General features: G+C 47.4%; 1 protein-coding gene across 5 annotated transcripts in view; it reads right to left on the bottom strand.

Annotated features, from left to right (window-relative positions):
• SYN3 (synapsin III) overlaps positions 1-27428 on the bottom strand; it is a 566138-nt gene that overhangs the window by 97731 nt on the left and 440979 nt on the right. For all 5 annotated transcript variants that reach the window (XR_010117171.1, XM_055254454.2, XM_055254458.2 and 2 more), the window contains exon 7: positions 1812-1874. Coding sequence is in view for 4 of the 5 variants with exons in the window: in XM_055254454.2 (XP_055110429.2) it covers positions 1812-1874 (63 nt within the window). In the remaining variant the exon portion in view is untranslated. The remainder of the gene's footprint in view (positions 1-1811; positions 1875-27428) is intronic.

Below are 27428 nucleotides of genomic sequence, written 5' to 3'. Positions count from 1 at the left end.
GGCAGGTACTGAGATCTACATGTTCCCACTTGTTTCTGAGCCAGAGGCAAACTGTGGGAGACCCCCAGTGCCCCGTTTCCTGTGGGACTCTGATGCACACGGTTTGACTGAGGCTAAACCATCTCTACATTCCATTGTTGAGGCCAAGTACGTTGATCCAAGCAAGGTTCCATGGGATTAGATACAGAGGTGCTGGACAAAAAGAGGGTCTTTATCCTTTAGGGATGGTGAGCTTAGGGACAAGGTTGGGTGGCTCACAGCCATTTTGACCATCTGAAGAAAATGCCAAGTAGAGATGAACAGAGCCAAGAGATAAAGAGGGAGATCAAGCTCTATTTCATTTGAACTCCTGGATCCAGCTCTGCTGGAATCTACCAAGAACTATCTCAGACATCCTAATATCTTGAACATTTTGACACTTGCAACTGAAGGAGTCTGACCAATATAGTTTGTCAGGATGTTATTTGTGACTGTGTGAAATATATTATATTATTGACTTTTGCAGTTAACTGACTCCGGGGGCTTCTTCCATGAAGCCAGATGTGTTTGCCATTTTCTAGGTGTCAGCAGCCCTACAGTGATTGATATGGTTTGCATTTGGGTCCCCACCCAAATCTCATGTTAAACTGTAATCCCCAATGTTGGAAGAGGGGCCTGGTGGGAGGTGATTGGATCACCTTGCTTGATCCAATCACCTCCCACCCAGGCTTGACTTAGGTGGGGTCTCACAATCAAGGCTTGACTTAGGTGGGGTCTCACAATCAAGGTGTCAGCCAGAGCTTCAGTCTCAACTGAGGCTCAACAGAAGGAAGTATCCACTTCCAAGCTTGGATTTCCCCTTGCTATTCTTGTAATAGTGAGTGAGTTCTCACGAGATCTGGTTGTTTAACAGTGTGTAGCACTTTGGCCAGGTGTGGTGGCTCACGCCTATAATCCCAACACTTTGGGAGGCCATGATGGGCGGATCACTTGAGGTCAGGAGTTTGAGACCAGCTTGGCCAACATGGTGAAACCCAGTCTTTATTTAAAATATAAAAATTAGCCGGGTGTTGTGGCACACACCTGTAGTCCCAGCTACTTGGGAGGCTGAGGCATGAGAATCACTTTAACCTGGGAGGTGGAGGTTGTAGTGAGCTGAGATCATGCTACTGCACTCCAGCCTGGGTGACAGGGTGAGGCTCTGTCTCAAAAACAAAATAAAGTGTGTAGCACCTCCCCTTTCTCTCTCTTCCTCCTGCTCCAGGCACGTAAGACAGGCCTGCTTCCCTTTCGCCTTCTGCCACAGTTGTAAGTTTCCTGAGGTCGCCACAGTTGTAGGTTTCCTGAGGCCTCCCCAGCCATGCTTCCCATACAGCCTGTGGAGCCACAGCCAATTAAACCTCTTTTCTTTAAAATTACCCAGTTTCAGGTATTTCTTTATAGCAGTGTGAGAATGGACTAATAAAGAGATGAGTAAGACATGGGCTTACACCATGGCTGTGGAGATGATGACAGCAACCCCTCACAAAATAATTACGCTCAACAAAATGCTCTACATCTCTTTCTCTTCAGTCGCAATCATAGAGAATGATTAGTTAGCAATTCCAGGTAGGGTTTGGCAAGGATGGACTGAACTGGAGAGATGTTCTGTGCACCAGGAGCTCTGAGGAAGGTGGGCTGGGAAGGGAGGGAGATGTACTGTGGATTGTTTTTAACACTCTGTTCTGGGTGCCTGTGCTAAGGGGTTGATGGGTGACAGAGAGAGAGAGGAACAGGTAGTCTGGGGAATCTCTGGGTGTGTCCACTGTGAGTAAAAGGGCTGTTTCTCATACCTTTCCCATTCCAGCGTGGGCATGTCCCAGCTTGACTACCACCGGGAAGTGTGGGGCTGTGACCTGAAAGAGACAAGAAGAAGTCACTCTTAACATCTCAGAGCATTGCCACCAAGGCTCTGGGTGCTGTTGTTCCACAGAAAGATCCATTCATCTGATATAGTCGGGAATCCCCACAAGAATGCTTTGACAGATGGTCACCCTGCCATGGCCCAAACACCCTCAATGTCAGTGCTTTTGGCTTCCAAAGGAAGCTCTGAGCTCTTAAGACCAGCTTGTCTGGGGCACCCATCAATCTGCAGAGACAATGGAGTGGGACAAACCGACTGGTTTCCAATCTTGACTTTACTGCTGTGCAACTTCACACAAGTCACTGCATTGACCGTGCCTCAGTTTCCTCATTTGTCAAATAAAGACGATAATAATAGTATCCCACATGGTTGCTGTGAGGATTGAGTTATTACATGTGTGGCACTCAGTGAATGGAAGCTTAATTATTCCTGGCATACTCCTGTCTTACATTATTCTTTCTCTTTTTTTTGAGATGAAATCTTGCTCTTGTTGCCCAGGCTGGAGTGCAATGGCGCGATCTCGGCTCACTGCAACCTTTGCCTCCAGGGTTCAAGTGATTCTCCTGCCTCAGCCTCCCAAGTAGCTGGGATTACAGGTGCCTGCAACCATGCCAGGCTAATCTTTGTATTTTTAGTAGAGATGGAGTTTCACCATGTTGGCCAGGCTGGCCTCGAACTGCTGACCTCAGGTGATCCGCCTGCCTCTGCTTCCCGAAGTGCTGGGATTACAGGTGTGAGCCACTGCGCCCGGCCCATTATTCTGTCAAATAACACTTCAACCACCTGAAAACTTTCATTATTTCCCCTAAGCCTTCCCAGGCCACCATACGAGGCTGCTTAATAATAGTGGCCATGCCTGCCTCTGGCACAAGCATTTATTGACTGCACTATGTAGGCTCTGTGCTGAGCGACTACTCTGCGTCACCTCCCTTAGGGAGCCACACTTGAGGACAGCAGCCTTGCCTGGTTGGTTCCCTGCTGCACTCCCAGCTCCTAGAACACGGCCTGATCCAGGGAAGGTGCTCGATACTGAATCTGTCCTTCAGTCAGGCCTCTCAGCAAGACCTAGGAGGCATGCACGCTTCTCCTTCTGACACAAGTGAGACAGTTGGGCTGGAAAGACTGTATACTTCCCCACACACACCAGCACTTAACCAGGGAGCTAGGAAGCCAGGACTCAGGTCTGAGCTTTGCTTTCCCCCTTTCATGTTGTTCGTGCATTTTTTGAGAGTGTTTTCTTGATTTCTAGAAGTACATTTTGCATTGCTTGAGGGCAAAGATTATCCCTCCTAGTTATGTACTAATAACATAACTTCCTTCCACGTGGACCATTCCCAACTGGGGGCCATCCTGACCCCTTCTCCTCGGCTGTCCATGGATAGCACTCTCTATCCTCTTACACTGTGGGCACCGAAGGAACCCAGCCTTGCCCTCTTGATGTCTCTTGCCTGGTCTGTCCTGTAGTAGCTGCTGAGCCTCTGCAGAAGGCTGCCTGTGCATCACAAAGCCATTCTGTGGCCCTCATCTCATTTTACCCCCACACTGGCCTTATAAGGCAACCAGGGAAAGTATTTTAATCACCATTTTATAGATAAGAAAATCGAGACTCAAGTCATTTCCTGGGAAGGGGTGGAGCTGGGACTTGAACTTGGGTCTGTCAGACTCCCAGCTTGGTGTGAACAGTTCCCTTTTAGTCCAGCACAAGAGTGGCCTGCCGTAGACTTTAAATAATCTTTTTTTTTTTTTTTTTTTTTTGAGACAGAGTCTCACTCTGTTGCCCAGGCTGAAGTGCAGTGGCACAATCTTGGCTCACTGCAATCTCTGCCTCCTGGGTTCAAGCAATTCTCCTGCCTCAGCCTCCCGATTAGCAGGAATTACAGGCATGCGCCACCATGCCTGGCTAATTTTTGTATTTTTATTAGAGATGGGGTTTCGCCATGTTGGTCAGGCTGATCTTGAACTCCTGACCTCAGGTGATCCACCTGCCTCAGCTTCCCAAAGTGCTAGGATTCCAGCCCCGGAAGCCACTGCACCCAGCCATAATTTTTTTTTTCTTGATTTCAGGCTAAAACTTACCATACCCTGGTGTCTATGGTGAATACATACATGTTAAAAAAACAGCAACATTTGATTTTGATTCCAAAAGCAATAAGTACTCACTATAAAAACTTTGGAAAATATGATAAGATTAATTGAAAGGACCTCATCAATTACCTTATTGATTGATTGATATATATATCAATTACCTTAAGTATAAAGAAGTCAATAAAAGTCATCCTCAGACTGCTAATAGTTTTGGTTTATTATCTGCTGCTCTTTTAAAAAAATCTACATTGAGGTTTTCCCTTGATTTGTTCTGTTTTTACAAAATTGGGAGTATAGTGGATATCCAATCTTGGTTCTTGCTCTTTCCACTTAATATTACGTGATGAGAAAACTCCTGGTGGTTATTACTTGTTAACTTAATAATAATTATGAAATATTTCACATATGGAAAAAGCCTTAAAGAGCAATACTACAGACATCAGCTTGCTTAAGAAATAAAACATTGCTTAGACAGCTGAAGCCCCGATGTACTTCTTTTTTTTTTTTTGAGGCAGAGTCTCGCTTTGTCACCCAGGCTGGAGTGCAGTGGCGCGATCTCGGCTCACTGCAAGCTCCACCTCCCGGGTTCACACCATTCTCCTGCCTCAGCCTCCCGAGTAGCTGGGACTACAGGTGCCTGCCACGAAGCCCGGCTAATTTTTTGTATTTTTAATACAGATGGGGTTTCACTGTGTTAGCCAGGATGGTCTTGATCTCCTGACCTCGTGATCCGCCTGCCTTAGCCTCCCAAAGTGCTGGGATTACAGGTGTGAGCCACTGTGCTGGAAGTCAAGTTTATGTGTCTTGACTATCAAGCACTCTCTCCATCAAGGCACACTTTTCTGGGAATCATATGCATATGTGGAGTGTAATAAATGCTTCCCCCCCATGATAGTGATCAATAAAATAATATCAAATCAATTCCGTGGGCACGACTGAATGAGAACTATGTGGCTAGTTCTGTGTCTTGTGCTGGTTGGGGCACACCGAAGGTTGAGACAAGATTTCTGCCCTCCGAGGATTTATTATCTGCTTGGACCCATGGGCTGACAAGGAAAGAGCAGAGTGAGGCAGCATAGCAGGAAGGTGTGGGGTACATTGCAGTCATGTGCAAGTCTCCAGAGCAGAGGTCCCAACATTTTTGGCACCAGGGACTGGTTTTGTGGAAGAGAATTTTTATGTGAACTGGAGGGGGATAAGGGGATGGTTTTAGGATGATTCCAGAGCATTGCATTTATTGTGCATTTTATTTCTATTATTATTACCTTGTAATATATGATGAAATAATTACACAACTCACCATAATGTAGGATTAGTGGGAGCCCTGAGCTTGTTTTCTTGCAACTAGACAGTCCCATCTGGGGGTGATGGGAGACAGTGACAGATCATCAGGCATTAGATTTACATAAGGAGAGTGCAACCTACATCCCGCGAATGCGCAGTTCACAACAGGGTTAGTGCTCCTATGAGAATCTAATGCTGCCTTTGATCTGACAGGAGATGGGGCTGAGGCGGTCGTGCGAGCGACGGGGAGTGGCTGTAAATACAGATGAAGCCTCATTCACTTACCCACGGCTCACCTTCTGCTGTGCGGCTCTGTTTCTAACAGGCCATGGACCTGTACTGGTCTGTGGCCCAGAGGTGGGGGACCCCTGCTCCAGAGGAAATGAGGCTCTGACCAGGGTTCTGAAGGATGAGTAGGTTGTGGGTGGATAGAAGGCACAGAGTTCCCCCAAGGGTGAATGGTGTAGACCACCACAGTCTTCCCATGGGGCATGTTTAGATTCTTCATGAGCTCTAATAAACAAAGACCCATAGGAAGGAAGGATTTATTTTATGCCACTTAATATGATTTTTTTTTTTTTTTTGAGACAGAGTCTTGCTTTGTCTGCCAGGCTGGAGTGCAGTAGCACGATCTCGGCTCACTGCAACCTCCGTCTCCTGGGCTCAAGCAATTCTCCTGCCTCAGCCTCCCGAGTAGCTGGGATTACAGGCATGTGCCACCATGCCTGGCTAATGTTTGTATTTTCAGTAGAGACGAGGTTTCACTATGTTGGCCAGGCTGGTCTCAAACTCCTGACCTCAGGTAATCCACCCACCTCGGCCTGCCAAAGTGCTGGGAAAACAGGCGTGAGCCACCCCTCCCGGCCACTTAATATGATTTGATCTGCAATAAATCTATTTTGTAGGTGATTGCTGAACAGAATTGTATATTTGAACTGTATGTCCTTCTCCAGGGTTCTTAAATGAAATTGGAGGAACGTGCTCGTTGTTAGAAATTGTGGAGTAGGTGCTGTATCTGTATTTAGAGAACACAGAAAGTCAATCTAGAAAAATCTGAGAATGTTTAAGTAAGATATTTCACAGAAAACATTTCAGAATTCATCCAAAGCAATGGATTTTCCTGATACTAGGGGAAAATTTCCTTTGCCTTTTTTTTTTTTTTTTTTTTGAGATGAAGTCTCGCTCTGTCGCCCAGGCTTCTATTTCTAAAGTCAGTTGTTAGAGCTCAAGAAATGAAACTGGATGCCATGGTATTGCATACGGGGTGAATCACCCACCATATTACCTCCAGGCTAAAAATGACTGTATTTATTGTCATGTAAGGGCCAGGAATGGGACGAGGCACTTTATGGGTGGTAGCATCCTTTCCCTCCCTCATGTTATAGATAAGAAAACACAGCGCTGGCTGGGCGCGGTGGCTCACGCCTGTAATCCCAGCACTTTGGGAGGCCAAGGCAAGCGGATCACAAGGTCAGGAGATGGAGACCATCCTGGCTAACATGGTGAAATCTCGTCTCTACTAAAAATACAAAACAAAACAAAAAAATAGCCAGGTGTGGTGGCGGGCACCTGTAGTCCCAGATACCAGGGAGGCTGAGGCAGGGGAAATGGCGTCAATCCAGGAGGTGGAGCTTTCAGTGAGCCGAGATCGTGCCACTGCACTCCAGCCTGGGCGACAGAGCGAGACTCCATCTCAAAAAAAAAGAGAAAGAAAGAAAGAAAGAAAGAAAGAAACAAGAAAGAAAGAAAGAAAGAAAGAAAGAAAGAAAGAAAGAAAGAAAGAAAGAAAGAAAGAAGAAAGAAAGAAAGAAAGAAAGAAAGAAAGAAAGAAAGAAAGAAAGAAAGAAAGAAAGAAAGAAAGAAAGAAAGAAAACACAGCCCTTTGCCCGAAGCCAGACAGTGAAGAGGGTGCTGCTGCCCTGCGGCCACCCCACTTCCCAAGCTGTTCAAATGGGTGTCGAAGGCCATTCCCACTTCTACCCCTTTGCAACATGCCAGCCTCTCCCCAAACACAGAGAGGTCACAGAGGACAAAAAACATCTTGCCGGCTATTTTCTCTCTTCCCTTCCCAACAATAGCTTTATTTAGTTCCCCTGGGAATGGCGAGATCTGCATCAGCCTCTCACAGGCTCCCTGTCCCGCTCACATGCCCCGGGCACTCCAGAGTGCAGCACTGCCCAGTGGCATAAGAGGCCTGACATCCTGTCAGAAGGGGCAGACCGATTTTGGAAAACAGAGATCCCCACCCAGATAAGGGCTTTATTCAAAAGAACCCAAAGAAACCAAAATAAGCGGGGGGTAGCCCAGTGCCCATGCTGGGTGTTCCCTTGGGAGGATTAGAGACGAGAGTGGAAGCCCAGGTCAGCCTAGTCACAGCCGCATCTTCAAGCCACAGAGTCACAGAACCAGGACTTTCGAGTGGCCCGGGCAGCCTCCCACCAAAGGAGGCAACTCCTCCTGTTCTTGACTCTGAAGATTTAAATAGACAGAGTCTGGTCCTAGTAAGTGATGGGAAAATCAAGATCGAGAAGAATCTGGAGGAAGAAATCAAGGACTGAAGTCTGGGAAGACTTCCAGGAGGAGGTGGCCTCCATTCCCTGCCTCCAAGGCTCTGCCTGATCCAGCTCTCCCCCATGTCTTCTGTTTCATCTCATGTGTCTCCCTCCTCCTCCTCAGCCCAACCCCTAACTCCCAGTTACAGCCCACTGACCTTTCAGTTCTTTACTGAATGTGCCGCACTCCCTCCAGCCACGGTCTTCGCATATGCTGTTCCCTGTTTCCCTGAGATACCCTCCCTCACACTCTTTTCTAGGCCAATCCCGTCTCATACTCATGTCCCTGTTGAAATTCTGTCCCTGAAAACTCTCCCTGGCCACTGGTCTCCAGTAGGCGCTTCCTGTTATCTTCTCTATCTCACTCTGAGAGTTCTTTCCTAGCTCTAGACACTATTTAGAATTATACATTCATGACTGGGAGTGGTGGCTCACACCTGTAATCCCAGCACTTTGGGAGGCCGAGGCGGGTGGATCAGGAGGTCAGGAGATCGAGACCATCCTGGCTAACACGGTGAAACCCCGTCTCTACTAAAAATACAAAAAATTAGCTGGGCGTGGTGGCGGGCACCTGTAGTCCCAGCTACTCAGGAGGCTGAGGCGGGAGAATGGTGTGAACCCGGGAGGCAGAGCTTGCAGTGAGCCGAGATCGCGCCACTGCACTCCAGCCTGGGCGATAGAGCAAGACTCCATCTCAAAAAAAAAAAAAAAAAAATTATACATTCATCTTCTTTTTTTAACTGTCTGTTTCTCCACTCCCCATAGGTGATCTGAGGACAGGAACTTTTGCTTGTTTTGTTTACCACTGCGGTCTCTAGACTCTCCACAAGGCTCGGCACACAGTAAGCACGTTTTTTGAATGCGTATTGGACGAAGCCTCCCACAACAAGCGGGAGAAGTCATATGTGAACAGGCAGAGTCAGGAGGAATGAGGGGCAAGGAGGGGGAGAGGTTGATTCGAGTGGAAGGTTTGTTGGGGATGCAGCCAGAACTAGGGCGGACAGATCAGGAATGGCAAGCTTGTGAAGGGCCTGGCACCAGAGGTAGGAGTTTGAACTGTGTTTCATGGATACCAGGCAGCCGTGGAGAGTTTGGATGCTGTGGGGTAGACACCTGTAGAGCAGGCTTTAGGAAGAGTTCTCTGGAGGCTGTGGAAACAACAGCTCATATTTCTTGAGCCCTTAGTGTGTGCCAGGCATGGGGCTAAGCACTTTACATATATAGCCCCACGTAAGCCTCTTGACACTTCTTCTATGAGGTAGCTCCTATCTTTATTCCATTTTACACACATAGAAATAAAGGCAAAGAGAGGTGAAGTTTTTGGCCTAAGATCAGTCAGCAAGAAAGTGGAGGAGCTAGGATTCAGCCAGAGCCGCCCGCCCCTGCTCCCTCCTGCACGGTGCTGCCTCTGGACAACTATGATCGTATAGCGCTTCCCCTGCGCCCAGAACTGGAGCACGTGGGTGGAGGCCAGCAGACCTGTTAGGCCAAGACTGGCTGCAGTCACCACTGGGCAGGGCAGGACAAGGTGGCAGCAGCATGAACACTGGTAGAAGGATGCCAGTTCACTTCTGGCTCCCACATTTACAGTTGTGAGCCCTTGGGTAAGTCACCGACCACTCTGTGACTCAGTTTCCTCATGCCCCAAATAGGAAGATCACTTGAATCCCACCGGATTGATGGCAGGAATGGACATTATAATAGATTTCGGTCACGGAGGAGTTGGTCACTGGATGGTTGTTGCTAGCGGAGAGGTGCAAATGAACTTAGAGGATGCCCAGGGCCTGGCCTGGCATAGGACGGCTGTCTGTCCTTGTTCTCATCTCTTCCATGTCTATGATCTCAGGGGCACGGCAGCAAGGGTGGGCCGGGGGATGTCAAAGGCTGATCTGTTATTCCTTGAAAGCAGGAAGGGAAGGGAAGGGGAAGGAAGCCTGAGGCCTAGGTTGTGAGTGGGGAGCGCGTTACGAAGCCTTTGACAGAAATGGGGCAGCCTGGAAATGGGGTTTGTGGTAGACATTTAAAGCAGACTCATTCAACAGAGATCACAGGAGCATCCCCACGGCTGCTTCATAAAGCTTAACCTTGGTGTGTAGCATCTGACAGACTCTCCTTGGAATTTTAAGCACGGCACATAGAGACACTCCCGTCAGGAGGAGGAGCACAAACAAGATGACCTTTGCAACTCTTCTGTAAATCTGCCATGTTGTGACAAATGTACAAAATGCCATCTAGAGGAGTGAAATGTGGGAACGCAAATATGTTAAGACAAAACGTCACAGCTTAAGGGCTCTGTGTGGTCTGACCCCTGCCTTCTGCTCCAAACCCATCTTACCCACACTCCCCCATCAGCCTCTCTGTCCCAGGTTCAATGGCTTTCTCCCCAGCCTGGATACTAGTATACTAGTGCTGTCCCCTCTGGCCACAGGGGCTTTGCATATGCTGTTTTTACTGCCTGCAGTGAAGTCCCTCCCTGCTCCTCTTCATTCAGCCAACTCTTTATTTTTTATTTTTTATTTTTTTAATTTTTAAATTTTATTTTAAAAATATTTATTGATTTATTTTTATTATACTTTAAGTTTTAGGGCACATGTGCACAACGTGCAGGTTTGTTACATATGTATACATGTGCCATGTTGGTGTGCTGCACCCATTAACTCGTCATTTAACGTTAGGTATATCTCCTAATGCTATCCCTCCCCCCTCCCCCACCCCACAACAGGCCCCGGTGTGTGATGTTCCCCTTCCTGTGTCCATGTCTGCATGCTTCAGAAGTCAGCTCCAACGTCACCTCCCCAAGCAGCTGGCTTGCATCTCCCTGCCTATGTCACAGCCTGCTCATCTCTTCTTCTTTCTTAGCCATTTTAAATGAATCTGTGTGATTGTTGAGGAATGTCTGACTCCATGAGAAGCGGTGGGGCAGTGTCTGTGGCTGCTCAACATTGAACCCTCAGGCCTCTCCTGAATGACAGACCTGCCTCCTGACCTTGGCCACCAGGTGCTGCTGCAGAACTTGCAACTCAACATTTCCAAACGACTGCATGAATTCCCATAAAAAATGTTCTCTTCTCTTCCTGTACCCCAACCTCAGTCAATGCTGCCACCACCCGCCCAGGTGCCCAAGATAGAGATCCTGCCTGCCTTCTTCATCTTTATACCCGTCCTGATCCGGGTCAGGCACACAGGAGGGCCCAGGAGATGTTTGCAGAGTGAGGTCTGTGGTCTCCCTGCCCAGCCTGGAGCTCTCTGGCCTTCTAATCCCACCTCTGAGCTCCCTGCATCACCTCCTTCCACCTTAAGTCTGTCTTGGAAAAATACCGGTAGCATATTCAGAAAAATGAAACAAAACCTGCCCTACCAAAAAACAAATATTCCATTCTCTTACATTTCCTGTTTCCCTGAGAAACGGAATAGTCAAAAATAAACAAACTGATAGGATGGCAATATTTGTCTGCTTTTCTTGTTCTTGCCTGTGTGATGTTTATAGCATAGAACAGGCTCAGTCTCCCACGAGGATCCTCTTGGGTGACACTCGCCATGCAGACAATATCCCCGGCAAACTGTGGCTCTGGGGAGGGTCTGAATGATCCTAAATGACTGGGAAGCAAAGACCACCCTGAGCCACATGGATACACGCAGCTGCAGGATCGCAGACCCTCTGGACTTGCTGCTATAATTTACTTTTTTTGACAGTCTTGTTCCAGCTGCATCTGTAGATGGGGAAAAGCACCCCTTTCCAAGTCAGATGACCCTTTTAAAAAAATTATTTTTGAGATGGAGTCTTGCTCTGTCACCCAGGCTGGAGTGCAGTGGTGTGATCTCGGCTCGCTGCAACTTCCGCCTCCTGGGTTCAAGCGATTTCCCCCACCTCAGCCTCCCGAGTAGCTGAGATTACAGGCACGTGCCACCACGCCCAGCTAATTTTTTTGTATTTTTAGTAGAGGTGGGGTTTCGCCATATTGGCCAGGGTGGTCTCGAACTCCTGACCTCAAATGAGCCACCTGCTTTGGCTTCCCAAAGTGTTGGGATTATAGGCGTGGGCCACCGCGCCCAGCCCAAGTCAGATGATCCTTAATATGGGAATTACTGTTCTTCTTAGTTACTTCAGAAAATAGTTAAATAACAATTACTTCAGTATCCACATTTCTTTGCTTCAGTTGATGTTCACACATTTAATGTCTTAAGATTAACGATAAATGTAAACTTTTGTTTAAAAATACTGTTGTCTTGGTATTGCATAGAAGAAATACTGTTTGCTTGGGGCTGTAGGCAAAGGCATTTCATCTGGTTCAGAGAAACTATTTGTGCAGTGCCATGAAATTAGCTGCAAGAGAGAAGGCAGGCTTTGAAGCCAGGCGGACTTGTGTTTAAATATCATTAGCATCAGTTCCTATGGGGATACCCTTGGCAAGTTTCTTAGCCTTTCCAGTCTCAGCTGCTTTATCTATAAATGGGAATAAGCACACCCAAAACCGTGGTTGTTGTGAAGATTTGAGTTTTCATGTAAAGTACATGTTATAGGTATCTGGATCCTAGCCAGAAATTCTTTGGGGATAATTTAGACTGACACGCAGTTAAAATCAGTACAACTCCCCCTCCTTCAAATTAGTACTTGATACAGCGATGGCCATTGCTCTTTTCTTCTGCTTTTTTTAAAGTTTTCCTTTTTGTACTATTTATTGTAAAAATACCTGCTTTGAAATTATTTTTAAAGTTATTAAATTGGGCCGGGCCCGGTGGCTCACGCCTGTAATCCCAGCACCTTGGGAGACCAAGATGGGCTGATCACGAGGTCAGGAGATTGAGACCATCCTGGCTAACATGGTGAAATCCCGTCTCTACTAAAAATACAAAAAATTAGCTGGGCGTGGTGGCGGGCGCCGATAGTCCCAGTTACTCGAGAGGCTGAGGCAGGAGAATGGCGTGAACCCGGAAGGCAGAGCTTTCAGTGAGCCGAGATGGCGCCACTACTCCAGCTTCGGCGACAGAGCGAGACTCTGTCTCAATAAATAAATAAATAAATAAAAGTTATCATTAGGGCGCGGTGGCTCACGCCTGTAATCCCAGCACTTTGGGAGACCGAGGCGGGTGGATCACGAGGTCAGGAGATCGAGACCACCCTGGCTAACACAGTGAAACCCCATCTCTACTAAAAATACAAAAAATTAGCCGGGCGATGTAGCGGGCGCCTGTAGTCCCAGCTACTCGGGAGGCTGAGGCAGGAGAATGGCGTGAACCCCGGGGGGCGGAGCCTGCAGTGAGCTGAGATCGTGCCACTGCACTCCAGCCTGGGCGACAGCGAGACTCCGTCTCAAAAAAAAAAAAAAGTTATCATTAAATTGAATAATGAATTTATCTGATATTCCTTTAAAAATAATGATTCTATGTATTTATTTACCTGTGCAGAAATATACTTAAGCTCTAGTGATGACAGCCTGCCTGGTGTTCTGTTTTTTTAAGAGACAAGGTCTTTCCCTGTTGCCCAGGCTGGAGTACAGTGGCGTGATCGTAGCTCACTGTAATCTCAAACTCCTGTACTCAAGTAATCCTTCTGCCTCAGCCTCTCCAGTAACTGGGACTACAAGCATGTGCCACCATGCCCAGCTAATTAAAAAAATAAATAAATAAAAGTGTTTTTGGAGGAGACAGGGTCTCGCTTTGTTGCCCAGGCTGGACTCAAACTCCTAGCCTAAAGCAACCCTCCCACCTCAGCCTCTCAAAGTATTGGGATTACAGGTGTGAGCCACTGCACTTGACCTCTGCCTGATTTTTTAATCCTGTAAATCTTGCATAACCTTTTTATGTAATTCAGTGAAATCTGACCCACTGTAGCTGCAGAGATGGTGCCTGAATTTTTAAACTGTTTAAAGCTGTTATTTTACAACTTTATTGAGATACAATTCACATACCATAAAATTCACCCTTTTAGAAATGTGAAGGAAACTAGTGATAAAAGAATGTACAATTCAGGCCAGGTGTGGTGGCTCACGCCTGTAATCCCAGCACTTTGGGAGGCCGAGGCAGGCAGATGACAAGGTCAGGAGTTCGAGATCAGCCTGGGCAATATGGTGAAATCCCGTCTCTACTAAAAATACAAAAATTAGCTGGGTGTGTTGGTGGGCACCTGTAATCCCTGCTACTCGGGAGGCTGAGGCAGGAGAATCGCTTGAACCTGGGAGGTGGAGGTTGCAGTGAGCCAAGATTGCACCGCTGCACACCAGCCTGGGTGACAGATCGAGATTCTGTCCCCCCGCCCCCCAAAAAAAGAAATGTACAATTCAGTGCTTGTAGGTTATTCACAGAGTTGTGCAGCCATCAACACTACCTATCTTTAGAATGCTTTCATCACTCAAAAAGAAACCTGGTGCATAGTACCAGTCCTTCCCCATTTCTCTGGAGCCCCTTCCAGCCTCTGATGACCAATGCTCTACTTTCTATCTCTACAGATTTCCCTATTCTGGACATTTCAGACACATGGACTCACAAAATATGTGGCCTTTTGTGACTAGTTTCCTTCACTTTGTATGTGTTTTTTTTTTTTTTTTTGAGACAGAGTTTCGCTCTTGTTGCCCAGGCTGAGGTGCAATCACGCGATCTTGGCTCACCGCAACCTCCCCTTCCAGAGTTCAAGCAATTCTCCTGCCTCAGCCTCCAGAGTAGCTGGGATTACAGGTGCATGCCACCACGCCTGGCTAATTTTGTATTTTTAGTAGAGACGGGTTTTCTCCGTGTTGGTCAGGCTGGTCTCGAACTCTCGACCTCAGGTGATACACCCACCTTGGCCTCCCAAAGTGCTGGGATTATAGGCATGAGCCACTGCGTCCAGCCACTTTGTTTTGAAGGTTCATCCATGTTGTAGCATTTATCAGTGCTTCATTCTTTTTATTGCCACACGGTATTCTGTTGTATGGATGGTGTCTGATGTTTAAATATATTTTGGAATAACCTGGATATGTATTTCCAGTGATTGCAGACCATGAAGGCAAATGAATGTCTAGCAAATCTCAAGAATATGGGTAATACTTTGGCAACGCCCTGGATCAGAAGTGATTTCTATACCTAACTGGGCAGCTCCTGAATTTTTAACATTTGGGAAGAAGGATTTTCACAAGTGAACCAACACTAGCTTGCAGGGTCTTGCATCCTGTGTGAAACCTTTTCCGTCTCATCCACTGTTGTATCTTTGGCCATTTGAGAGCAGAGGGCTTGAGCTAGAGTTTTTTTTTTTGGTTTTTTTTTTGGGGGGGGGATGGAGTCTCACCCAGTTGCCCAGGCTGGAGTGCAATGGCACGATCTCGGCTCACTGCAACCACTGCCTCCCAGATTCAGATGATTCTCCTGCCTCAGTCCCCCAAGTAGCTGGGATTACAGTCACGCACCACCATGCCTGGCTAATTTTTGTACTTTTAGTAGAGACGGGGATTCACTATGTTGGCCAGGCTGGTCTCGAACTCCTGACCTCGTGATCTGCCCGCCTCGGCCTCCCAAAGTGCTGGGATTACAGGTGTGAGCCACCGCACCTGACTGAGCTAGATCTTTTGTACAATTATTGGGGTGAGCAAGATCTCTGCTTCTGGCTTATTCTTACTCACTTTGTCATCCCATGAGCAAGGTGATAAAGAGAAGGGCTAAGAAGGAAGAATGTTCAGGATGCTGTGATGTGATAAGAAACATGCATTTAGTCTGTGCTTCCAGTTCCTGAGACAGAGCTCCTAAAAGCCTTGTAATTTCCTGAGTGACAAGGGTGCTGGGAGCATCTTTTGTTCTAATGAGGCCACTCTTGGTGGGCTCCTGGATAGCTTCAGGATGGGGGCAGGTCACCAGATGGAGGCTTGAATCTTTCAGTCCCACCCTTCATCCTCTGGGAAGGAGAGAAGGGATAGAGATTGAACTAATAATTCTTCATGCCTATGTGATGAGGCTTCCATAAAAATCCCTCAACTACAGAACTGGAGAGCTTCCGGGTTGCTGAAAACCTCCGTGCGCTAGGAGGGTGGTGTGCCCCAACTCCATGGTGACAGAAGCTCCTGTCTTTGGGACCCTTCTGGATTTTGCCCTATGTTCCTCTTCATCTGACTATTCTTTATATCCTTTCTCACATCTCTTATAATAAACCAATAAATATAAGTAAAGTATCTCCTGAATTATGTGAGCAGTTATAGCAAATTATCAAATGAGTAGGGAGTTATGGGAACTCCAACTCCAACAAGTCAGATAGAAGTGTGGGTACCATGGGCACCCAAATTTGCAACTGGCTTCTGAAGTGGGGGACAGTCTTGTGGGACTGAGCCCTTAACCGGTGGGATCTATGCTAACTCCAGGTAGTTACTATCAGAATTGAATTCAATTGCAGGACACTCAGTTGGTATCCACAAAGAACTGGATAATCGCTTGGGTATGGAAAACCCACATATTTAGCGTCAGAAGTGTTGTGAGTAGAAAAACAGTTTCGCTTTAGGAGCTAAAGAAGAAAGTACAGAGAAATACTGGAGGCCATGCATGGTGGCTCATGCCTGAAATCCCAACATTTTGGGAGGTCACGGCAGGAGGATCGCTTAAGGCCAAAAGTTAAAGACCAGCCTGGGCAACATAGTAAGACCTTGTCTCTATAAAAGAAAAAAAATTAGCCAAGCATGGTGGCACATGCCTGTAGTCCCAACCACTTGGGAGGCTGAGGTGGGATGATCACTTGAGCCCAGGAATTGGAGGCTGCAGTGAGCAGTTGCACCACTGAACTCCAGCCTGGGTGACAAAGTGAGACCCTGTGTCCTAAATAAATAAATAAATAAATGATTTGGTTTCTCTCTGTGTCCTCACCCAAATCTCATGTTGAATTGTATTTCCCAATGTTGGGAGGAGGGACCTAGTGGGAGGTGATTGGATCATGGGGGCAGATTTCTCCCTTGCTGTTCTCACGATAGTAAGGGAGTTCTCATGAGAGCTGATGGTTTAAAAGTGTGTGGCACTTCCTCTTCTCTCTCTCCTGCTGCCATGTGCAAATGTGCCTGCTTCCCCTTCAGCCTTCCACCATGATTGTAAGTTTCCTGAGGCCTCCCCAGCCATGCCTCCTGTACAGCCTGTGGAACTGTGACTCAATTAAGCCTCTTTTTTTTTTAATAAATTTAAAAAATTTAATTAATTTTTAAAATAAATTACCCAGTCTCGCGTAGTTCTTTATAGCGATGTGAGAATGAATTAATACAATACAATAAATAAAATAACAAATAAATAAATATAAATAAATATTGGTTGGTACGGGGTACCACGAGCAGGGTAGGACAGAGAATTATCTCTAGCCCTCCCTCCTCCTTACAAGGCCATTGCCTCCTCCCTTCTGAAAATGACCTTCATTTTTCAAGGGCTCTTATGCCGTGGCTAACTTTGAAGCCATTCAGAGGGGAAGCTTTGAGGCCTGGAGTTAATCCTGCCAACAAGGAAAGCTAAAGTTGGGTTTGCCCGGATATATTTATTTCCATGTTTATTTGAGTTCCGTGAGGGCAAGGATAGCATTCATTTTGTTCATTGGTTGCCCAGCATGGAGTAGGTGCTCTGTAAGGATTCGTTGATGGGATTCATTGAATGAATGTAGGCACACAGATTGCCGAGAGCTCTGTAAACATCAGGTGCCGTTGTTGTTACCATCATCATTATTACATATTGACTGAACTACTTTTAGAGTAGTTCAGTTCCTCTCCCCTGTATGAAACCCTCCGCCATCCAGGTGACTGGTGCTCTCTCGGTGTCTTTGTTGTTATTCAGCCCTGCCTAGGGTGCACCATGCTTTCTTTAGCCTCTCCTTCACCCTTCCTTCCATCTATGGAAGAGGCTGCAGAACATAGCACTTAAAACTACAGGCTTTGAAGCCAGTCCACCTGGGCTTGAATCTCAGCTCTACCACTGCTGAGCTGTGTGTCCTTTGGCAAGTTGCTTCACTTCTCTGTGCTTCAAGTTCTGCATTTATGAATAGGGCTAAAAGTAGGATGCTCCACAGAGGTTGTCTCAGGGTTTAAATGAGTTAATCGGCACAAAGCACTCAGCTAGGCATACAGGGAGTGCTGGCTCTTGGTATTATTGTTGTTAACCCAACTGCATTCCTGCAACTGCTGTTCTGTCTCACTCCATTGCTCTCAGCTTTCCAAAGTGACATCTGACAGGAGGAATCTGGGCTTCCGTGGTGGAGGCTAGCAGGGGTTTAATGGGCTACTGGTGTGCCATGTATCTGCAGCGGATGGATGTGTGTGGGTAACAGGGAAGGCTGCCCTGAGATACTGACTTTGAGCCCAAAGAGAGAGATGGACAAGGGTCACTCCAGCTCCTTCCTGGGCCTGGGGTCAGGCAGCTCTGTATGGACACAGTGGAGGGATTTGATGACCCCTTGAGGGTTATTGCAGCTGCCAAGACCCCCAGTTTTCTTCATTACACTATATTGGGGTCTTCTCTTGAGTGGACGGGGGATGAACCCTCTCTGACCAGAGGTGGGGAGGTGGGGACTCACAGGTCAACCAGAGCAGCAGAGCTCCTTCATCACACAGAGGAGGGGCAGGTCCCATTTCTAGTCACCATTCTTCAATCTCCACTTCATTCTGCATTTGTAGTTATTATTAATGATATACAAAAGGCAGAAGGCATTGCCTCAACTGTATAAATAAGGAAACTGAGGTTCAAGTTTATCAAATGAAGCTGTGAAACCCAAGCCTTAACACTCAAGAGCGGGGCCCCCTCCTCAGAATCCAGAAGTAGTTTTGTTCCATCCCCGGTCTTCCGCACTGGAAAAAAAATTTTATGGAGCATATATTGTGCTGGCCCCATGGAAACAGCCCCTGACTCCAAGGGACCTTTTATTCTGCAAATTCCAGACAAATGTTCAAAAAAAAAAAAAAATACTGCCAATGGGGAAGAATAATTGGAAGCTAAAAAATTACCCCCACCATGGTTGGGAGCCCACAGTGGTGACACTCTGCTAAGTGCTGATGTGCATTTAACTCCTTTGATGCTTGCAATGTCTCTTTGAAAGCTACAGATGGGGGGCCAGGTGTGGGTGGCTCATGCCTGTAATCCCAGGCATGGGAGGAATCCCAGACTTTGGGACGCCAAGGCGGGTGGATCACCTGAGGTCAGGAGTTTGAAACCAGCCTGGCCAACATGGTGAAAGCCTGTCTCTACTAAAAATACTGGGCATGGTGGCAGGCGCCTGTAATCCCAGCTACTTGGGAGACTGAGGCATGAGAATCCCTTAAACCAGGAGGCAGAGGTTGCAGTGAGCTGAGGTTGTGTCACTGCACTGCAGCCTGGGCATCACAGCAAGACTCCATCTCAAAAAAGAAAGAAAGAAGAAAGAAAAAGAAAGAAAGAAAGAAAGAAAGAAAGAAAGAAAGAAAGAAAGAAAACTACAGATGGGGAAATGGAGTCAGGGAGGGGACAACAGGGGCACAGGGTCGCAGTAATTGGCAGGGCTCGGCTCCATCCAGCTCTGCCTCATTCTGGAGGAGGTGGGAAAAGTCATGAGGTGGGAACGCCACTGCTCTCAGTTTAGGGAGTGGGCTTTGAGGGATAGCACACTCTAATGAGGGAATCATACTTGTTCTAAGATGCTGGCCATGAAGCAGTTTTAAACCCACCCCAGTGTGTGAAACATCACAGCAGTGTTCAGAGAGAATAACACAGGCCTCTTTTTCCCGCCTGTCTGCAGGGAGTAGAGATTTGGGAAGAGGAGGGCTGTTTTGGAGCTCGTTCACAGCACGGTTGGCCCAGAGGAGGTCCTCCTGGGAGAAGGGGTGTCCAGGTACAAGAGGGACAGCTTCTCAGCTGCAAAGTGGAGGGAGTGCAATGGGGGCGGAGTCTCCCTATCTTCTGCGAGTGAACGTGTGGGAATGGATTGGCTGAAAGCCAAGCTGCAAGACCCTCCCTGGGTCACAACTGGCTTGGCAGATGGAGCCTTCCTAGACACCTGAGGTTCCCAGGGAATGCGGGATGTCAGGAGTTCCCTGCAAGCTGCGAGGAGAGAGGGGCACTCCCTTGGACCCAGCCAGGAGCCGGAGTGACAGCGCTGAGTTTCTGTGTAGAAGCCCCCAGGGAAGGGTGCAGAGTTCGCAGGGCCTGCTCTCCTGCATGGGGGCAGGAGGTGAGGGGCAGTAGGAGCCTCGAGGTGGTGAGCTGGTCCATGGTCCTTTACCGCAGGCTCAGTGGCCCAGGACCAGCCAGGAAACTTCCAGCGTCTCTGACAGAGGGGAAAATGAGCAGGGCCCAAACACGACTGGAGCCTTGTGCTAAGGACCAGACATGTCTCTGGCTCAGGAGCCCCTTTAAGGGAGGAGTCATTGCTGACACCTGGTGATAAAAGCCACAATTGTTCAGTGTCTCCTTGTGGCAGTCGGGCTGCAGTAGCTGCACAGACACAGGGCATTGAATCCAGAAGAGAGGCCTGTCATAGTGCTGAGTATAATAGCATCCCTAGTTCACAAACAAGACCACCGAGACTTAATTCAGTAGCTTGTCCAGGCAAGGCTGAAGCCAGAATCCATGCTTGGGGACCAGATTGCCTCTCTGGGGGACACAGAAAGGACCCAGACCCTACCCTCGAAGTGTTCCCAGGCTGTTGGGGGCAGCAGATCTGTAAGCAAATGATTTCAACTCGGAAATATAAACATTCAGGAGAATTACGAAGAAAAAATGCTATAGAAGCAAAGAAGAGTGAGTGGTGACCTGCGGAGGACGGGAGGTTGTTGGAAGAGGTATCATGGACAGTGCATAAGGGGACATTTGCACTGGGCTTTGCTGGTCATGCAGGAGTTTGCCAAGCAGAGGAAAGGACATTCCAGGCAGAAGTAGCCACAAGGGACACAAGGCACAAAGGTGTGAAAGTGGTTAGAGGATTCAGGAAACAGGGCCAACCACAGGGGTGGGAGGTCAGTGGACGGTGCGGAAGGGAAGGGCTGGCCAAGGCTTCACATTTAAGAAGGGCCTCAAATAGAGACTCTTCAATGGTCTCTCCAAATGAGGGGAGGCACACAATCACTGTGCTGTGTGTGTGTGTGTGTGTGTGTGTGTGGATGTGGGTGTGTGTTAAAAACATTGGCTTGTTAAATGTGCACATTAAAACTGTACCACAAATTCAGTTATTCTGCCCCCAACAAACTTGGAGCCTCAACAAAAAAGAAGGGACCCTCCTTATCTGTCAGAAATACATGCTGAAGTATTTTCAGATGAAAGGACATCGTGTCTTGGATTTGCTTTAAAATAATCCAGTGTGGGGTTTGGAGGGGGGATGGGTGGGGACATGGAGGTGATGAGACTGGGCACATCCTGGAGCTGGGCAATGGGAATATGGAGGCGCTTCATGTCACTGACTCTGCATTTGCCTACATTTGAACATTTCCATAACATATCTTTTTTTTTTATTTTTATTTTTTTAAAGAGAGAGAGCTCCTTGTTCTGAGTCATCCCGTGGAGCTCAGGATATTCAGTATAGGGAGAGAGATGGATGGACGATGGGGAAGCCGGGTGGGACCCAGGGCTGAAAGGTAGATTTGGAGCCAAATTGTAAAAAGCCTCATAAACTACTCTGAGAAGTTTGGACTTAATCCTGCAAATAGTGGGAAGCCCAGTAAAGAATTTTTAGTGGCGGAATGACACCATTAGATTCTCATTTAAGAAAGAACCCTTCTCTGGCTGGTGCCTGGAAGATGGAAGGGGTGTGTGTGTGGGAGGCAGGGTTAGGGAGAGGAGGGGTTGGGGTCAGGGAGAGGACCTTGCCCGAGGCTTGAGGAGAGCTTGTCAGCCGTGAGTCTAGGTGGGCGACCTGCCTTCTCCTCTATGCTGTTTCTGGAGCAAGACCTCTTCTATTTGCCTTAGTAGTAGGCACTCTATCGTGATTACTTATCACAATAAGTAATTCTTTATCGCAATACATCAATAAGGATCACTTAGTGACTCTCTCTCTGGCTAGACTAGGTGTAGCCACATCATGCCTATCTCAGTCCCTTCTTATCCCTGGAGCCTGGCATGACGCCTGGTAATAAACCACTGTTAAGTGAATACGGAAATGTATAGCACAGGGCTCTCCCTAACCACTAAATCTTTGATGATCAAATGGACAGATCCAGCACAATGCCTGACACAGGGTCGTAGAGTAGCCCCTCAATAAATGTTCGGGAGCCGAACTGAGCTCGTGTGAAATTGTAGGAAACTGATGCCTGAGTGGGGCGAGGAGGGTTCAGGTCTCCCCTTAGGAAAAAGCAATTTCCTCCCAGCACAAGAGCTTCCAAAAAGGCAGTGGTTTCCAAGCTGAAAGTGGATGGGAACAAACAAACCGGGCACAAGGTTTGTCTATGAATGTGTCAGCCCTCGAAACTTATGTCTCCACGTCTCTCTTGGCTCCTTGATGAGGTGCTTCCTCCGTTTCAGATGGATGGTGTTTCTTTCCCCCTTCTAAAAAAAGCTTCCAAATGCTTTTAAATTAGGCAAATGAGCAAGGGCAATGTTCATTTTCCCCCCTTTCATTCTGAAAATGTGTGGTGTGCCAAAAGGCCTTTGGACGGAATGTTCGGAGGCTGCATAATAGAACAAGAGAGGCGGCCAAGCTCCTAAATCACTAACCAGACAATCTCAGGCCCTGGGACTTAGAGACCCCTGAGACGACATGATGAGCTGAGTCCGCAACAAGTGAAAAGATGACCTACAGCCCAAGGTCTCAGCAGGAAAGGAAGCCCCTACCTTGAACAGCTGAAAGTTCAAAGTGGGCCACAGCTCCTTAAGCTCAGCTCTCTAGGAGCTGCCTGGTGATGGAGGACCTTGGGCCCCCTTCTGTGAAACCTCAGGGAGTAGATCCAATGCCAACACTTCCTTTGTGAAGCTCAGTTTACCCACCGGTAAAATGGGTCTAAGCTGAAGGACTGCAAAATAATAGAGAGGATTCTAAATGCAGGTGTTTCTACCTGTGACCTCCTCTCTATAGAATCTGTGAGGTCCAGAGCCTTCATATTGAGCGTTTTGTGGCGGAGCCAGCAGCATCAGCATCACCTGGGCTCTTGTTAGAAATGCACACTCTCAGGCCTCACCCCAGACCTGCTGCTCAGATTCTGCATTTTCACAGCATGCTTAGGTGATTCATGAACACGTTGAGGTCTGATAGCACTGGCCTACCTAACCATATGATCGTGGCTAAGTCGCTTTACCACTGGATTTTAATTTATTCATTTGTGAAATAAAAGTGATTAATTTAAATGGCACATAGACCTGAAATCCTATAAAGTTCTTGGTCTGCTAATAAATACCAGCCTTTGATCCCAAAACGTACATAGGAGTTCCACCCCTGTTCTGAAATACCAGGTTTTGAATTGGGTCAGATAATCAACAGTGGAGGTCACTGGGTCAGACTGTGCTAGAGTGATGTGGAGGAATAAAGGTGAACATTCATTCTGGAGTGCCCAGGACAAACCCAGTTGAAATACTGCATTACACTATGAGCCCTTAAATCTCAAATTTTGATTTGGAAAATAGAGGCTCCCATAGCATCAGACACAGTCCCAACTCATGTTAGATTGATTGCACTGATAGTATCAATTACCGACTTTCCTGTGTCCATGACCTTTACAACATGACTTTGCAGTTCCTTCCACCAAGAGAAGGCATCTGTTTTCCCATCCTTTGAATCTGGGCTGGCCTTGTGACTTTCTTTGGCCAAGGCAGTGCAGCAGAAGTGTCCCAGTTCTGCCTAGGTCGCCAGAGACGTTGCATGTTTCAGCTTTCTCTGGGACCCCGTCATCACTTTGTGAACTAGTCTGGGTTAGCTGGCTAGAAGATGAGAGAATACGTGGAAGAGTGACTACTTATCTCAGATGAGGACAGCCAGGACTGGCTTACAGCCAGCTGACCTCCAAACACAGGAGAGAACCCAGCCAAGATCAGAGCTACCGACATGACCACGACTGACCACCAACGGATGACTAAGCCCAGCTGAGACTAGAAGTGCCACTTAGCTGACTCATAGATTTGTGAGCAATAATAAATTCTTATTATTTTAAGCCATTGAGTTTTTGGGTGGTTTGTTACACACTAATAGCTAACTGATACATAAACCTTAAAGATCTGAAATCTGGCTGGAAAAAATTACAAACTTCTAAGATTGCCTCTAGCTTAAAAATGCCATGGTTCTTTACAAAAGAAAGGTTTAGAATATGGTGTCAAGAGTGGATGCCTTCAGGGGCTTCGAGTGAAGAGAGCCAGTGCACTCCAAAAACTTTTATATATATATATATATATATGAATCACGAAAGGCATATTTCTCTACTTCCACAGAGAAATCTTGTGGCTTCCATTTTCCTTGAATCCTCTCAGTTTGCCTTTTGTTTCTCCGCTTTTGGTATAGATAAGGTAAATAAGACATATTTTCTTTTCTCCTAACAATAAGGCCAACCAACATGCAGCCTCAGTGTGGGAGAACAACCTGGAGTGGTGGGGACTGGGGCAAAATAAGGAGCATATACCGGTTTCAGTGGGTCAATGGTTGTCTTAAAAGAAAGAGGGCCCCAAATTGCCAGATCTTCTCAATTTTCAAGAGAACCTGGAAGCCTGCATTTTTGGATATGAACTTACCTAATTTTCAAACTTGGGTTCAAATTGTTTTAAGAAGCTTCACATCCCAAACCAAACACTTTTTTTTTTTTTTAAAGATGGAATCTCACTCTGTTGCCCAGGATGGAGTGTGGTGGCACGATCTTGGCTCACTGCAACCTCCGCCTCCCGGGTTTAAGCAATTCTTCTGCCTCAGCCTCCCGAGTAGCTGGGACTACAGGCATGCGCCACCAAGTCCACCTAAGTTTTGTATTTTTAGTAGAGACAGGGTTTCACCATATTGGCCAGGCTGGTCTCGAACTCCTGACCTCGTGATCCACCCACCTCGGTCTCCCAAAGTGTTGCGATTACAGGCGTGAGCCATCGTGCCTGACCAGCAAAACAATTTTGATGGCTGAAGTTGGTCAACAGCTAGAGACTCCTGGTGTGGACTGCTAATGCAGAAGGGCTCTGGAGCAAGAGCACATGACCACGTAAGACATTTACACCAGATCCCTCCATGCTCCCTTGGGCTCACCAGGAGAGCAGCTACAGCCAGGGAAGTCTCCCTTTGCTGGGCCACTTGTGTTAAATGATGGTACTGCAGCTTTAGAAGGGTCAGGCATGCTAGAACCACGCTGAGGGCCAGGTAAAGCTGGTCCTGCTAACTTTTGCCTTTTTTTTTTTTTCTTCCATTTTAGGGGCCTCTCTGACCTGTGACTTCATGATCTCATCACCCCAGTGACTTCAGGAATGAACCAGGAACTTATGCTCCAATTTCACCCCTTATTAGGCATTTTAGAGGGGATAATGATTCACTGAAAGACTGGAGCTCTAATAGAAAAACCATCTCAGACGGAGGGTGGGCAGGACAGCTTGGATTTTGTGACAGCTGTTTACATGTGCTGTGTGGCTGCTGGTCTGCACAGGAGCCCTGGGCTTGGGGGTGAGAAGAGGCAGATCTTGCCAAGCCATGCACCTGGGGCTGGGAACTGCTTCTCGGCCTGAAGCAAGTGCTGCCTTTCCCAAATTTCCCTTACAGGGGGTGCCTTTTACCTACCTCACCCAAGGTCTCACTATGTGCTAATCTCTATTCCAGAGAGAGGGAGAAAGACATTACGGAATCTCCTCTGTTAAGCGCTGCCTGCAGCATTTTGAAGTTAGGTAATATGGCCATTTCACAGAGGGGAAAACTGAGGCTCAGAGAAATTAAAAGACTCACTCTGTTCACCCAGCTAAGAAGTGGAAGAGCAGGCCTCCCGACTCAGATCTATGTGTCCATCCCAATGCCCAGGTGGCACTTGCTGGGTCCCCACAGGTGGGGCTGAGGGTGGTGACAGATAGGTATAACTCCTGATATAGCTCTTCTGCTTGACCTGGACACCTCATTTCCTCCCCTACAGGAAGGGTGGAGTGAGCTCTGTAAGTACAGGCTAGGGGTGGGGAATCTGAACCCCACAAAAGGCCCTGTTTGCTTACAGTCCGCACAGCTGGGCTGGATTAGTCCAGCTTCGTAAATTGCTTTCGAAAACCAGCCGACTGGAAAAGTCCGCTTTGTCCTGGAGAATGCACAGAGGCCCCACCCACATTCATCACTGTCCCCTGCCCTGTCTCCCCAACCCTGGCCTCTCTATCTTGTGGCCCATGTCCACCTCCTCCTCTGGGCCTCAGTTGAAAAAAAAAAAATCTCAGCAGTTCCCCCACCCCCAAATCCCTGTTCCCACCTCTATCAAACTCTTGAAAGAAAGAACTGGAAGGAGAGGCAAGGAAAAGGAAATTCCTTTGAGGTCGAGCCGCCTGGATTTTCTTCTGCATCCTGCCTCATTTCCATGAAGCCTACCTTTATTGATTTGGGACCTGAGTCTTGAGGAAACTAGGGGATGAATTTGGGGCCATTAGTGAAGCTCAGGGCTGCTTCCTTCCTGAGGGGCAGCTGAGGGGAGGCCCAGTGCTGGCCTCAGAGGAGAGCAGCTGGAATGTGTTTTCTCACAGCCACACTTCAGTTAACATTCCAGAAAGTCAGAGCTGGGAGGGGCTTCCAGATTAGCAAGTCCAAAAGGCTCTGACCCTGGGTTCCCTTGTTGAGCTGCAAGGGGGCTGTGGATCTCCAGAAATCGGATGCAAAAAAAAAAAAAGTTTCTCTGTACTAGTGAGGAATTGGATTTTTGCAGGGAGAGGCTCCAAGTTTCGTTTTCTTAAAGGGGGCTGAGACACTCTTCCTACAAGTTAAGGACACTGGATGTTTCTAGTTTAGCTTGTGTTTTATGTAGAAGGGGAAACTGAAGCCCAGGGAGGGGACATGACATGCTCAGGGACAGAGATGTGACTAAGCTCATTTGAGAGCACAGCAGAAGTGTAGTTTAGGGGAGGGAGGGGTGATGGAGACTTGTTCCTGCTGAACACATTTTCCTAAAGTGGGGCCTTTTCAACAGTGTCTACCACAATAGATTAGCCAAACAGCTGTTAAAAAAGGGATCAGACTTTAACAGAAGGAGCATGAAAGTGAGATTGTGAACCCCAGGGAGAAGGTTGTCATAGATTGTCAAAGGATAGGTTTTTTTTGTTTTTGTTTTTGTTTTTTTCAATTGAGACAAGATCTGATTCTGTTTCTCAGCTGGACAGCTGGGGCATGATCATTACTTACTTCAGTCTTAAACTCCTGGGCTCAAGTGATCCTCCTGCCTTGGCCTCCGTAGTAGGCCAAGGGACTACAGGTGCATGCCATCACACCTGGCTAATATTTTATGTTGTTTTTTTTTTTTTTTGTAGTGATGGGGTCTCATTATGTTGCTCAGGCTGGCCTTGAACCCCTGGGCTCAAGTGATCATCCCATCTCGGCCTCCCAAAGCACTGGGATTACAGGTATGAGCCACTATGTCTGACCAAGTTTTTGAAAATACTTATTGTGCACTTCCAGCAATCAATGGCGGTCCTCCTATGGGAGGACCCCAACCTGCCTGCCCCGCCTGGCCTGCAGGCCCAGCTCGTGAACCTGGATATGCTTCTGGATCCCTGGAATCCAGACGTGCCACTTCCCACTCCATTCCTCTCTTCACCATTCATTCAGCCAATAT

The sequence above is a fragment of the Symphalangus syndactylus genome, chromosome 18 (assembly GCF_028878055.3).
Source record: "Symphalangus syndactylus isolate Jambi chromosome 18, NHGRI_mSymSyn1-v2.1_pri, whole genome shotgun sequence".
NCBI classification, from domain to species: Eukaryota; Metazoa; Chordata; class Mammalia; order Primates; family Hylobatidae; genus Symphalangus; species Symphalangus syndactylus.
The sequence above is the reverse complement of the archived record's forward strand: the minus strand, read 5'-3'. Positions and strand labels throughout refer to the sequence as shown.